General features: G+C 39.7%; 1 protein-coding gene across 1 annotated transcript in view; it reads right to left on the reverse strand.

The window, feature by feature from the left end:
- ogdhl (oxoglutarate dehydrogenase L) overlaps window positions 1–15,663 on the reverse strand; it is a 47,293-nt gene that overhangs the window by 2,527 nt on the left and 29,103 nt on the right. Inside the window, 1 exon segment of the mRNA XM_060924965.1 lies at window positions 15,133–15,204. Within this exon segment, the coding sequence (XP_060780948.1) occupies window positions 15,133–15,204 (72 nt within the window).

The following is a 15,663-nucleotide window of genomic DNA, read 5'->3' on the forward strand; positions in this document are numbered from 1 at the left end:
TTCTAAATTTACTTTGGCTTGTATTTCATTGCAGACAAGTACAACCCCGATTCCAAAAAAGTTTGGACAAAGTACAAATTGTAAATAAAAACGGAATGCAATAATTTACAAATCTCAAAAACTGATATTGTATTCACAATAGAACATAGACAACATATCAAATGTCAAAAGTGAGACATTTTGAAATTTCATGCCAAATATTGGCTCATTTGAAATTTCATGACAGCAACACATCTCAAAAAAGTTGGGACAGGGGCAATAAGAGGCTGGAAAAGTTAAAGGTACAAAAAAGGAACAGCTGGAGGACCAAATTGCAACTCATTAGGTCAATTGCCAATAGGTCATTAACATGACTGGGTATAAAAAGAGCATCTTGGAGTAGCAGCGGCTCTCAGAAGTAAAGATGGGAAGAGGATCACCAATCCCCCTAATTCTGGACCGACAAATAGTGGAGCAATATCAGAAAGGAGTTCGACAGTGTAAAATTGCAAAGAGTTTGAACATATCATCATCTACAGTGCATAATATCATCAAAAGATTCAGAGAATCTGGAAGAATCTCTGTGCGTAAGGGTCAAGGTCGGAAAACCATACTGGGTGCCCGTGATCTTCGGGCCCTTAGATGGCACTGCATCACATACAGGCATGCTTCTGTATTGGAAATCACAAAATGGGCTCAGGAATATTTCCAGAGAACATTATCTGTGAACACAATTCACCGTGCCATCCGCCGTTGCCAGCTAAAACTCTATAGTTCAAAGAAGAAGCCGTATCTAAACACGATCCAGAAGCGCAGACATCTTCTCTGGGCAAAGGCTCATTTAAAATGGACTGTGGCAAAGTGGAAAACTGTTCTGTGGTCAGATGAGTCAAAATTTGAAGTTCTTTATGGAAATCAGGGACGCCGTGTCATTCGGACTAAAGAGGAGAAGGACGACCCAAGTTGTTATTAGTGCTCAGTTCAGAAGCCTGCATCTCTGATGGTATGGGGTTGCATTAGTGCGTGTGGCATGGGCAGCTTACACATCTGGAAAGACACCATCAATGCTGAAAGGTATATCCAGGTTCTAGAGCAACATACGCTCCCATCCAGATGACGTCTCTTTCAGGGAAGACCTTGCATTTTCCAACATGACAATATACTGCATCAATTACAGCATCATGGCTGCTTAGAAGAAGGGTTCGGGTACTGAACTGGCCAGCCTGCAGTCCAGATCTTTCACCCATAGAAAACATTTGGCGCATCGTAAAACGGAAGATACGACAAAAAAGACCTAAGACAGTTGAGCAACTAGAATCCTACATTAGACAAGAATGGGTTAACATTCCTATCCCTAAACTTGAGCAACTTGTCTCCTCAGTCTCCAGACATTTACAGACTGTTGTAAAGAGAAAAGGGGATGTCTCACAGTGGTAAACATGGCCTTGTCCCAACTTTTTTGAGATGTGGTGTTGTCATGAAATTTAAAATCACCTAATTTTTCTCTTTAAATGATACATTTTCTCAGTTTAAACATTTGATATGTCATCTATGTTCTATTCTGAATAAAATATGAAATTTTGAAACTTCCACATCATTGCATTCCGTTTTTATTTACAATTTGTACTTTGTCCCAACTTTTTTGGAATCGGGGTTGTGTGAACCCAAGATATTTCATGTTTTATCTGGTCAACTTCATTTCATTTTTGCTAATATACATCCAATTCTGGGCGGCACAGTGGTGTAGTGGTTAGCGCTGTCGCCTCACAGCAAGAAGGTCCGGGTTCGAGCCCCGTGGCCGGCGAGGGCCTTTCTGTGCGGAGTTTGCATGTTCTCCCCGTGTCCACGTGGGTTTCCTCCGGGTGCTCCGGTTTCCCCCACAGTCCAAAGACATGCAGGTTAGGTTAACTGGTGACTCTAAATTGAGCGTAGGTGTGAATGTGAGTGTGAATGGTTGTCTGTGTCTATGTGTCAGCCCTGTGATGACCTGGCGACTTGTCCAGGGTGTACCCCGCCTTTCGCCCGTAGTCAGCTGGGATAGGCTCCAGCTTGCCTGTGACCCTGTAGAACAGGATAAAGCGGCTAGAGATAATGAGATGAGACATCCAATTCTGCATTTCAGGCCTGCAACACATTGCCAAAAAAAAAAAAAGGTTAGGACAAGGCAATTTAGGGCTAGTAATGAGGTAAAACAAATCATGATGTGATATGAAACAGGCAGTGTTGGGAAAGTTACTTTAGAAATGTAATTTGTTACAGTTACAAATTACCCTGTTTAAAATGTAATAATAGTGTAACTATTTCAATTACTATATCTGAGTAATGTAACTAATTACTTTTCAATTACTTTTTGATTACTTTTCTAATTTTTGAATGAGTATTCTGTGCCGTTAACCATTTTCAAATTTTTAAATCTGGCAGTGTTAAGCTCAAAACAATACTAAACACTGTCTACTGAACCCTTTTTAATACATGAATTAACATCACTTAACATCACATCTTTTATAAAGATAATATTATAATAACCATCACAAGGTCAGACTTCAAGCCACATTTTACTGTAAAATCAATCTGAGTTGACATACAGATACAAAGTCACAACCTTTTTTTTTTTAATTGTAACGTTTAAAAACATTTAACATTGTAGGCGACAGAACTGAATAAGCTGCTCTTAATTCTTGTGAGATGTGTCTCTGTGTTAGCTCTTTGCCAATGATAAAACTTCAAATAAAACTGTTGACACTGTAGAATAAATCACTTTTGACACTGTAAATCAGATTGCTTGCGCCCTATCAAACTTGGACACTATGCCCCATTAGCAAGACAAAAACATAAAAATTTTGCTTTTGAGCAAATCAAAATCAAAAACTGGAGAAAAATGAAACTGGACGATGGAGTGGCAAAGGTAGGTGCCCTATATCCTCTATTAGTCATCATGGACCAAATCAGGATAATGATTTCTATATTGTAGCGTAGGAGTAGGACCTGTTCCATGTGATAAATCAGTCATTCTATTTCTGGAGGGCGTCAAAACTTTGCCTCCTTGACTGAAAAGACGATCCACAGGTGCACTGGAGGGGAGTGTAATATTGTATTTCACAAAAAGCTTCTTAATTATTGGAAATGCCTGTAAAGATTTCCATGCTGGTGTCTGAGTCCTCCAAGCATTTCCTCACCTCACTGTGGGCTGTGCTGTCAGATGCCATATCTTTGCCATTTTCGAAAACAAAAAAAAATAATCTGAATCATCAGGTCTTCCATTGTCGTCATCTCTTGATAAAACTGGGCTTTGTTGTTGTTCAAAAGCAACAGCTTCCCGCAGCAGCATTCTTCTCATGTCATCTCTCTTTTCAGGGCTGATCCAACATAAACAGAACTTTGGCAGAGTTGTGGTTGCCATCTGTGCTTCATGACTGGCTAACAGTGATCCAAACCTCACTTCTATAGCTTCAGTGATAGTTGTGATGATGTGCACAGTGTAAGTAACATGAGGTAGCTTTTCAGACAACTTTGTCTTGAGGCTCAGCAAAAGTGGGGACTACAAATCCTAAGTAACATTTGTTCTTGCCCTGGAGAATGTCAGTGGCAACAGCTAAAGGCTGCAGAACCTCAGTGTATTCTTTGAGAAATGCCGCCTCTTGTGGGTGAAACATTGGAGCGTCAAGCTTATCAGATGTCCCTCAACTGGTCTTCCAAGAGCCCTACAACTTTTGTAATGGCCCTGAATTCTGAGTTCCATCTTGTGACTGATGGAACAGTGAACTGCATTTTGGCTATATCCTGAATTGCCTCTGCGGCCAACGAAGATCTACGTATGTGCTTTGGTCCAGATAGATGAGCACTTAGCCATTGCACTTCTGTAGAGTTTACGTGATTGACCGTTCCCTCCTGCTTTGTGAACCTCATTTGTGGCTATCAGATTTAGTGTATGAGCCGCACAGCGCTGGTGTTATGGAAGAAAAAAATGCTCATCTTCCTCTTCCTGAAGAAGACTACTGACATCAGAAAACGTCACACCATCACTGTAATCATCTGTCCCTTCTTCACTAACACCGAATTCACGGAATGCCTTTACGAAGTTGCTTCCGTTGTCAGTCACAGTGCATCTGACTTTGGTTTGAATCTTGTATTCCACATGAATTTTGTTTAGTTTTGTTGCAACTGCATCGTAGGTGTGTCGACCTTTAAGGCGGGTGCATGCCAAAGCTGCAGAATATCTCTCTAGCGTGTCCTTGTCAATCCAATGACATGTCACTCCGAAGAAGCTACAGTTTTGTGCTGACCAAATGTCTGCTGTGGTGCAGACAGTGTCCACATCAATAAGCTTGGAGATTACAGATTCTTTCATAATTGCAAACTCCCTATCAATCCGCTGCATCAGGGTCTTTCGACACATTGGTTTTCTCCCGCCACTAAGACCCTCAACCAGCTTTCGGAATGATGGCTGCTCCACTACTGAAAAGCACTGTACATCATCAACCACAAACTCAAATACCAGTTTGTTCACACGTTCCTGTGACACGCTGAACCCCGTCACTGTCCTTGCTTGCTTCAAAGGGGGTTGAGAAGTCACTTGGGTAGAGGTTGCCAGTTCATCATCTTGTACATCAGACTGATGCAATGTAATGCATCAGCAGAATGCTTGGATGTCTCCTCTGAAAAGAAGAAATAAATATTTAATTAAAATGTATTACATCATGAAATCTTGTCTTCCACTTAATTACAAAACAGGACAGAATCATTTAAACAACAAATCATAACATTAATATTAACACTAATGCTATTATTATTATTATAATAGCATTAGTAGTAGTAGTAGTAGTAGTAGTAGTAATAAATGCCCGGGGGGGTTTATTAGCATTGTAGGTACATTCCACTAAGAAACTACATTTCCCATCAGCCCACTTCCGCATTGACCTATGTCACGCCGGGGCGGGATCACCACCACGTCCTTTCTGAAGGCATAAGAGAAAGAGCGATGCTCCGCTCTTTCTGTCTGGTGTCCGGATTCCAAGCGGTCTGGACGCATAAAGAGACCAGAAAACCAGATAAAGACGTCTTTTCTTTTTCTTTCTTTCTTGCAAGATCCACGATTTAGCGCGATTTCTTTCTTACCCTTAGCCAAGGTAAACTCCAGAGTCGCACGATCTTTAAACTCAACCTGAGTTACAGCCGGTTTATTCGTATTAGAAGTGACGTCACGACTGCAGCCCAGGCAGTTAAAAGTTAAGAAGTGATTGAATCCTTTTTAACTCAAAAGTGCTGTGCATATTATTCTGATCAGAGACTTCTCCTCACGAACGCTGAAGTTCGGACCAAGAATCCTCTGCTTTCCACGGGAACCACCCAAGTGCTCCGCTGGACCAGAAAGTTCTCTACGCCTCCATCACGAGCGGCTCACGTGCTCCAACGGCGAGGCCCGGAACTACAACGGCGAATATTTCTTCATATCTTGCTAAAGGCAGGATTAAGTAAGATTTTGGCATTTGGGCATAATTAAGCTCATCTTAGGAATTTGCTTTTATTGAAAGTGTGAATGTAAGCTCAGGAAAGTTATGTTTACACTATTAGACACGCAGCGTGTTTAATTGTTGATTTATTTTGGTTCTATGTTCTCTCAATTGTTTAATAGACAGGCTGTGCATGCTTCTTTCTCTCTTATTCTTACTAACATTTTAATTTCATTATTATACATCTTGATCTCATCAAGATGTCAGTGGATTCAGTATGGTTATGAGCTAGTAGGTTAGCTACAGCTTCCCTTTGTCTGCTTAGCAACACAAAGCTAATCTAGGCCTACCACGTACTCAGCAGGCCATCAGGCCTGATAAACCACACCTCAGCTAGAAATCCACAGGCCAGCTCTTTGTTCAGACCACGTGGCCACTCACAAACATACCCTAGTTAGCCACACGGCTAATTCCTTTGTCTTTAGCAACACGTGCTCAGTAGGCCTCACCAGGTCTAACAAACACACACACAAGCACCAGAGCTAATCCTTTGTTCTATTTAGATAACATTCCTTTGTTTTAGCTAGCAACAAGCTAGGCCATACACACACACACAATATTATATTTGTATATATTGATTATCCAATTTTAGCTTTGTTATAATAAATTCATTTATTATCAAAGCTGTGTGTATTCATCTTGTTGGTGTTCCAATATTTCCGAAGTCCCCAATCTCTCAAAGAATTCAAAAAGGTGGACATAAGTTATGTAATATGGTAAGTGATCATAATAATTTGGAAATATACCATAATTTAGCTGTTTGGTAATTTATTATTAAGCACCAGGATTAATGGTATGATTCACTAAATGATTCACTAAGTGATTGAGCGATTCACTAAATGATTCATTAAATGATTCACTGAATGATTCACTTCAAACAATTCAATGAGACTGATTCCATGGTATGATTCAATTCAAATGAGTCAAATTAAATGATTCAATGGGATTGATTCAATTTAATTATTAACTTTCAAATTTAATGAGACTGATTTAATTGATCACTTAATAATTACCAAATGCACCTACAGCATCACTCGGGTTTGTTAGCTAGCAAACTCTCAATGACATACAGCTATAGCAAGTCAGAAGTGCTAACATCAGACCCAACATGAATTAACTAACAATATATCGATATGTAGCCTATTGCATGAGAATAGTACATTAGATTTTAATGCAAATGGGAGGGGAAGTGTGGCATATATGGCTCAAAGATCTCAGCTATGGATAGCTATCTAGAGTGGCTAGCGTAATGTTGTGAAACAAAAATATGGATCTAAAATAGGCATACGTACATTTTCATTTGGACACACTATAAGCGTGTGGAACGGTTAAGATACAGAACGGTCTCTGTATGGCTCTGTGAAGGTAGTCTTGGCAATTCCCTGCTTAATTTGATATTTCGTTTGCAGTTATAGTAAGCAGCACTTACCTCTAGATGTTTCTTGAGGTTCGACATGGACATTTTTGATGTGGACAACAGCTTGACAGCCGGCAAACAAGCATTACATTGCACAGTTAAATTTATGCCCTTTTCCGTGACATATCGGAAATGTTTTCTAAATTTCCAGCAGTGGAATGCATTTTTATGACATTTCTGGTAGTTTGGCACCTGAAATTCAGGTCGCTGCATGCACAGGCAAGTAACAGAAGTGATGGCGCTGCAAATGTAGACGTGATAGGAGCAGAGCATTTTTTAAGGATTTTCCACTAGGAGACCAACTGGTCTGGGCAATACAATCACAGGCCCCAGAGTCCATGCGGCTGCACCGCTGCGGCATATTCTGTGATGCAAAATGGTTCAGCAATCACCATACAGACAAACACACTACAGTGACTACACAGCTATCAAGAGCAATTACCAAGCACAAATGTTATGTCAAAGACACTCAGAGTTACACAGTAATGACATCGGATTCTGACATCAGCCATCTCAGTAACCAAATTTTAGTTTTGTTTTTCTTAACCAACATGATCTTGTGTGTATATCTTATAACATAGATCTTCGTTTTCCTTGTTAAATGTATACTTACATGGTACTTGGTTAATTAATTGCAACTGATTGAACCAAATGATAAGACATAAACTTGGTTTAAAATTTGGTCTCCCAGTGAAGCTGGTTTGGCATTGACTAGGAGACCAAATCTGGCCACTGGGAGAACATTTGGTCTCCCAGTAACCATGTTAAAAAAATGCTCTGGATAGGAGAGCCTATCAGAAGGTCCAGAATGGCTATCAAAATATCGGCTGTGGAGGGAAATGGCAAAGAAGGATGTTTATAAGGAAAACGTGCGAAACAGTAAAAATATTATTTAATATTTTGGCAAGGTTTTACTGACAATATTCAGATGTAATTCAAATTGTAATTCTGAATATTTTGATAAGTAACTGTAATTGAACTACACATTTTTCTCCAGTAACTGTAATGTATTACTGTTACATTTATTTTGTAATTAAATTACGTAACGCCATTACATGCATCTCGTTACTCCAACACTGGAAACAGGTGATGTCAATAGGTGACCGTAATCATGATTTCATACAAAATCAGTATCCAGGAAAGGCCTAGTCTTTGAGGTGCAAAAATGGGCTGGGGATCATTTGTTTGTCAACAAATTATGTTCCTCAAAGAAAGATTTGAAGGGATTTGGATATTTCACCCTCTATGGTGCATATCATCATTAAACGATTCAAGGAATCAGAAGGAATTAAAGTGTGTAAAGGGCAAGGGCACAAGCCTAAGCTGAACACTCTTGATCTCTGATCTTTCAGGTGGTACTTCATCAAGAACCACATGGGCTCCAGGCCCGTAGCCAGCATGGGGGGGGGGGGGGGGGGGGATCTTTTTTCCCCAAAAGTGGACTTCATCTGGCCCCCTACTCCCATACCCCCCAAATACACGAGCACACTTCAAATCTTCTAATTTAGACATTTTTTTATTCGTTATAAGTTCTCTGTTGTCTAACTTATTATTGTTATCTTCCTACAACTGTGCTGTGACTTCGTTGTCTGTCTCTGTTGCTCACCTCAGTTGTCTGTTGTTGCTGTCTTTCATTGTCTGTTGCTCTCCTTTATTGTCTATCTGTTGTTTCTCTCTTCCATTGCCTGTCTCTGTTGCTCTCCATTGTCTGTCTGTTGTTGCTCTCCTTCATTGTCTGTCTGTTGTTGCTCTCCCCTCCTGTCTGTCTGTCTGTTGTTGCTCTCCTTCATTGTCTGTCTGTTGTTGCTCTCCTTCATTGTCTGTCTGTTGCTGCCCTGCTTCATTGTCTGTTGCTGCTCTCCTTCATTGTCTGTCTGTTGTTGTCTGTCTCTGTTGCTCACTTCAGTTGTTGAGATTGAAATAATATCGCACAGCCCTATAAGGACAATTGATTTAAAAATGCCCAAATGCAGCAACAGTGGGTGTTTTCACACACACTGGTCTGAACATTTTCATTTTTCAGCGAGTGCACACGTTTCTTTTCACTCTGATCCAAATGCCAAACCACTGACAGGGCGTCATGTTACCATGACAGGGCGTCATGTTACCATGTTACCATGACGACTGAAAAACACGTGCTCTTAAAGTCTCGCATTTTACTGTCTTCACACCACAGCTCCGATTTCCCAAGCTGAAAAAAAAGCAGCCCCAGGTCCGACGCTACTAGTACCTAGCCATCGAGCCACCTAACTAATCTCTCTGTGTGTGTGTGTGTGTGTGTGTGTGTGTGTGTGTGTGTGTGTGTGTCACTGACACATAGACTGATGGACGGGCTGACGCTACCCCCTACCCCCACTGATCACACTGACAGATCGATCTACCACTACTGTTGTAAACAAAAGAAAAACAAAGTCCTGCACTCCGCACCTTACCCATTTTGGCCCTTTTTTGGAACATGGCGCCAATATTTTGGGACAAAGTAGCAGCAGATCCACTGGATTGGGGTGTAAAGCAGTCTGAACAAAACGTGTAAACATAAACATAGGAGAAATGAACCCGTTTTTCTAACTCGTTCTCACTTAGTCTACTTTTCTTTTTTGATTAGTCTGGATTTGATATTGTAAATTTAAATGTGAATCAATGTATATTCATCGGACATGAACAAATGAATAAATCTTGAGTAATCTTGAGGGGCGTGTGTGTCCGCGGGGGGGGGGGGGGGGGGGGGGAATCGAACGAACCCTCCAATCCCCCCTGGCTATGGGCCAGGGCTCAGGATTACTTTGGCAAACCTTTGGTCAAGCACTACAATAAGGAGTTACGTCCACAAATGCCAGTTAAAACTTTACTGTGCAAAAAGGAAGCCTTATGTTACTGTGTCTAGAAGCATCATTGACTGCCCTGGGCTCGGAGACATCTGGGATAAACCATCACACCATCACATGCCTTAGCAAAGGTAACCTACACTTCTGTGATGGCAATATTAATGTAGAAAAGTATATTGAGATTTTGGAGCAATGCATCATGCCTTTGACATCTTTTCCAGGGATATTTCAACAAGACAATGCAAAACTACATTCTGCACACGACAAAGGCATGGCTATGGAAGAAGAGGGTGCCTGTCCCATGTCCCCAATAGGGAATGTGTGGCAAAGTTTGAAATGAAAAATATGACAATGACGACCCCATACTGTTGCATACCTTAGGACCTGTTCATGGGACAAAATAACACCTGAAATAATATCACTTGGTGTCTTCAGTCCCTAAACATCTGTTAAGTGTTGTGAGAAGGAATGGCAAATGTTATAAAGTGGTAAATGCTTAACCATCCCAACTTTTAAAAAAATGTGTTGCAAGAATCAAAATTGAAATGTAGATAGATAGATAGATAGATAGATAGATAGATAGATAGAACCCCGATTCCAAAAAAGTTGAGACAAAGTACAAATTGTAAATAAAAACGGAATGCAATAATTTACAAATCTCAAAAACTCATATTGTATTCACAATAGAACATAGACAACATATCAAATGTCCAAAGTGAGACATTTTGAAATTTCATGCCAAATATTGGCTCATTTGAAATTTCATGACAGCAACACATCTCAAAAAACTTGGGACAGGGCAATAAGAGGCTGGAAAAGTTAAAGGTACAAAAAAGGAACAGTTGGAGGACCAAACTGCAACTCATTAGGTCAGTTGGCAATAGGTCATTAACATGACTGGGTATAAAAAGAGCATCTTGGAGTGGCAGCGGCTCTCAGAAGTAAAGATGGGAAGAGGATCACCAATCCCCCTAATTCTGCACCGACAAATAGTGGAGCAATATCAGAAAGGAGTTCAGCAGTGTAAAATTGCAAAGAGTTTGAACATATCATCATCTACAGTGCATAATATCATCAAAAGATTCAGAGAATCTGGAAGAATCTCTGTGCATAAGGGTCAAGGCCGGAAAACCATACTGGGTGCCCGTGATCTTCGGGCCCTTAGACGGCACTGCATCACATACAGGCATGCTTCTGTATTGGAAATCACAAAATGGGCTCAGGAATATTTCCAGAGAACATTATCTGTGAACACAATTCACCGTGCCATCCACCGTTGCCAGCTAAAACTCTATAGTTCAAAGAAGAAGCCGTATCTAAACATGATCCAGAAGCGCAGACGTCTTCTCTGGGCCAAGGCTCATTTAAAATGGACTGTGGCAAAGTGGAAAATTGTTCTGTGGTCAGACGAATCAAAATTTGAAGTTCTTTATGGAAATCAGGGACGCCGTGTCATTCGGACTAAAGAGGAGAAGGACGACCCAAGTTGTTATCAGCGCTCAGTTCAGAAGCCTGCATCTCTGATGGTATGGGGTTGCATTAGTGCATGTGGCATGGGCAGCTTACACATCTGGAAAGACACCATCAATACTGAAAGGTATATCCAGGTTCTAGAGCAACATATGCTCCCATCCAGACGACGTCTCTTTCAGGGAAGACCTTGCATTTTCCAACATGACAATGCCAAACCACATACTGCATCAATTACAGCATCATGGCTGCGTAGAAGAAGGGTCCGGGTACTGAACTGGCCAGCCTGCAGTCCAGATCTTTCACCCATAGAAAACATTTGGCGCATCATAAAACGGAAGATACGACAAAAAAGACCTAAGACAGTTGAGCAACTAGAATCCTACATTAGACAAGAATGGGTTAACATTCCTATCCCTAAACTTGAGCAACTTGTCTCCTCAGTCCCCAGACATTTACAGACTGTTGTAAAGAGAAAAGGGGATGTTTCACAGTGGTAAACATGGCCTTGTCCCAACTTTGAGATGTGTTGTCATGAAATTTAAAATCACCTAATTTTTCTCTTTAAATGATACATTTTCTCAGTTTAAGCATTTGATATGTCATCTATGTTCTATTCTGAATAAAATATGGAATTTTGAAACTTCCACATCATTGCATTCCGTTTTTATTTACAATTTGTACTTTGTCCCAACTTTTTTGGAATCGGGGTAGTAGATCGATAAAATAAAACATTTAAATTAATGAAGTAAAACATCAACTAATGTACTGTTGTATTGTTTTGAGTGCAATATACGTCACAGATTATTTACAAAGAATTGTTTTCAGTTTTAATATCAACATGCTGTCCTGACTTTTTCTGATTTGGGGTTGTACATTACACACTGATTTATGGTTTTCATTCATGCAATTCTTAAAGCTACCTACTTTTCCTCTGATAATTTCAAATTGTATTTATGATGATTATTATTATTATCTTGTATTACAGAGGAAGTTTTAGAATACATGTAAACAAATTGTCATCTTTTTACAATTGCCCTCAGTCCGCCAAAAACTCATTTTTGTTTTACTAAAAATGAGGTTGCACACATGTAAAATCACATTGTTATCAATTGACATGGAAAAAGCACAGCTGAGATCTGCAGTTTAGTTGATTCCTAGCGTTTGTAATGTTTCAAAATCAAGTTTTCAAGAATAGCACTATAACATGTTGGATTACACAAAAGAAAACCACAAACTGCAGTGTCTGATCTTCAACAACCATCATTGCAGCTACAGTTGGAATCATTTTGAGTTCAAATTTGGCCTTTAACAATTTGTTAAAAAAAAAAAACTTGAGCTGCATACAAGCAAAGGCACCTGATTCCCATGAAGTATGGTGATGGATCATTGATGCTTTGGGACCATTTTGTGGTGGTCAGAGGGCTATTGTAAAGACCAATGGAATGATGAATTCTTTTATAAAGCACCAGGATATTTTAGCTCAAACCTGTTTGTTCCTGCCGGAGGTAAAGATTTGGTCATAGATGGATCTTTCTACAAGATAATGATACAAACATGATGATGATAAGAAAACAAGAAAATGATACAAGAAAATGACAAGAAAATGATACAAACATACCTCCAAATCAATAGACACACAGAAATTGTTGTAAGAAGAGTCACTACTTTATCATATCTTCACAGTGCCAATAATTTGAGTTTAATATAGATCACTTTGCAGTACTTATACAAATTTATTGCATACTAAAAGCCCTATGGATATTTCTTTGAAATTGTATGTGAAATGTTTCAGTAATGTCGCTGAATACAAGGCCCTATGTAGCCACGTTTAAATTCAGATATCAATGTATTGTTATTCAAGAGGTGCATAAGGTATTGAGAAGACAAAAATAGCTTGATTTATGATTTCTACATTTTAACATACCAGAAGAGTTATGTTGGAGTTTTCCCTTAATTCTGCTCCCATGTTCATCATGAGAGGATTAAGAGCCCCATTTGGTCTATATTATATAAAAGATATCCTGGTCTAGTTAGTGCTGCTGTGTACAGTGGTGCTTGAAAGTTTGTGAATCCTTTAGAATTTTCTATATTTCTGTATAAATATGACCAAAAACATCATCAGATTTTCACACAAGTCCTAAAAGTAGATCAAGAGAACCCAGTTAAACAAATGAGACAAAAATATTATACTTAGTAATTTATTTATTGAGGAAAATGATCCAATATTACATATCTGTGAGAGGCAAAAGTACATGAACCTTTGCTTTCAGTATCTGGTGTGACCCCCTTGTGCAGCAATAACTGCAACTAAATGTTCCCGGTAACTGTTGATCAGTTCTGCACACCGGCTTGGAGGAATTTTAGCCCATTCCTCCGTACAGAACAGCTTCAACTCTGGGATGTTGGTGGGTTTCCACACGTGAACTGCTCGCTTCAGGTCCTTCCACAACATTTTGATTGGATTAAGGTCAGGACTTTGACTTGGCCATTCCAAAACATTAAATTTATTCTTCTTTAACCATTCTTTGGTAGAACGACTTGTGTGCTTAGGGTCGTTGTCTTGCTGCATGACCCACCTTCTCTTGAGATTCAGTTCATGGACAGATGTCCTGACATTTTCCTTTAGAATTTGCTGGTATAATTCAGAATTCATTGTTCCATCAATGATGGCAAGCCGTCCTGGCCCAGATGCAGCAAAACAGGCCCAAACCATGATACTACCACCACCATGTTTCACAGATGGGATAGGGTTCTTATGCTGGAATGCAGTGTTTTCCTTTCTCCAAACATAACGCTTCTCATTTAAATCAAAAAGTTCTATTTTGGTCTCATCTGTCCACAGAACATTTTTCCAACAGCCTTCTGGCTTGTCCACATGATCTTTAGCAAACTGCAGACGAGCAGCAATGTTCTTTTTGGAGAGCAGTGGCTTTCTCCTTGCAACCCTGCCATGAACACCATTGTTGTTCAGTGTTCTCCTGATGGTGGACTCATGAACATTAGCCAATGTGAGAGAGGCCTTCAGTTGCTTAAAAGTTACCCTGGGGTCCTTTGTGACCTCGCCGACTATTACACGCCTTGCTCTTGGAGTGATCTTTGTTGGTCGACCACTCCTGGGGAGGGTAATGATGGTCTTGAATTTCCTCCATTTGTACACAATCTGTTTGACTGTGGATTGGTGGAGTCCAAACTCTTTAGAGATGGTTTTGTAACCTTTTCCAGCCTGATGAGCATCAACAACGCTTTTTCTGAGGTCCTCAGAAATCTCCTTTTGTTCATGCCATGATACACTTCTACAAACGTGTTGTGAAGATCAGACTTTGATAGATCCCTGTTCTTTAAATAAAACAGGGTGCCCACTCACACCTGATTGTCATCCCATTGATTGCAAACACCCGACTCTAATTTCACCTTCAAATTAACTGCTAATCCTAGAGGTTCACATACTTTTGCCACTCACAGATATGTAATATTGGATCATTTTCCTCAATAAATAAATGACCAAGTATAATATTTTTGTCTCGTTTGTTTAACTGGGTTCTCTTTATCTACTTTTAGGACTTGTGTGAAAATCTGATGATATTTCAGGTCATATTTATACAGAAATATAGAAAATTCTAAAGGGTTCACAAACTTTCAAGCACCACTGTATTAATAGAGACAGAGAGGAATCATACCATGGCGGATTGTAGTCATGGACATGCTGTCATATATTTATTTATAGTGTCCTGGTTTGATAGGAGAGGACAAACTAATAAAGCTACTTTTTTAACTATTTAATATTCTGTGGTTATGCAGTGACCTTCACACACTACTGAAAATGAAAAGACTGAAAAGTAAAAGACATCAATAACGGTCTTTTTAAGCATTAACCAAATAGGCAATAAATGGGATCCTATAAAGGATCATTACAGAAGCCCCTACTCACCGGATAGTGATCAGGGTCATCCTTGCTCATCTGCAAGAAACGCTCAGTCCTTGCTGATGAGTGCTCTGGGCCCTGGTTACACACAGACACACACACACACCCCTCACATAGCAAGCTCAGCTGAAGAATGACGTCCTCATTTGCAAAGGCCCTGACAACGTTGAGTCATCAATATTGATCCCTATGCAATTACTTTGCCTTAAAGAGTAAGCATTAAGAAACAAGGCCATGATCATTTGTTCTCTGGTAGTACAGGTTTGCTTCAGCAGTTAGAATGGAGTTTATTAGACTCGCATTTCTGAAATCCAACCGCCCCAACTGCATCATTGTAAATGCACATGACTGTAGCTTTACTTATTAGGGCACAGAAAAAAATAACCCAGCAGTTATCTTTAATAACAGATGACAATATTACACAACTGTTACTGATGATTACATTTGTTTCATCTATAAATGTTTAACATGCATGGATATAAGCCGAACTAGACGTGTATTTAAATCCCCTATTAAGCTTACTAGCAGTCCCTATCA

The sequence above is a fragment of the Neoarius graeffei genome, chromosome 7 (genome assembly GCF_027579695.1).
Source record: "Neoarius graeffei isolate fNeoGra1 chromosome 7, fNeoGra1.pri, whole genome shotgun sequence".
In the NCBI taxonomy this organism is placed as follows: Eukaryota; Metazoa; Chordata; class Actinopteri; order Siluriformes; family Ariidae; genus Neoarius; species Neoarius graeffei.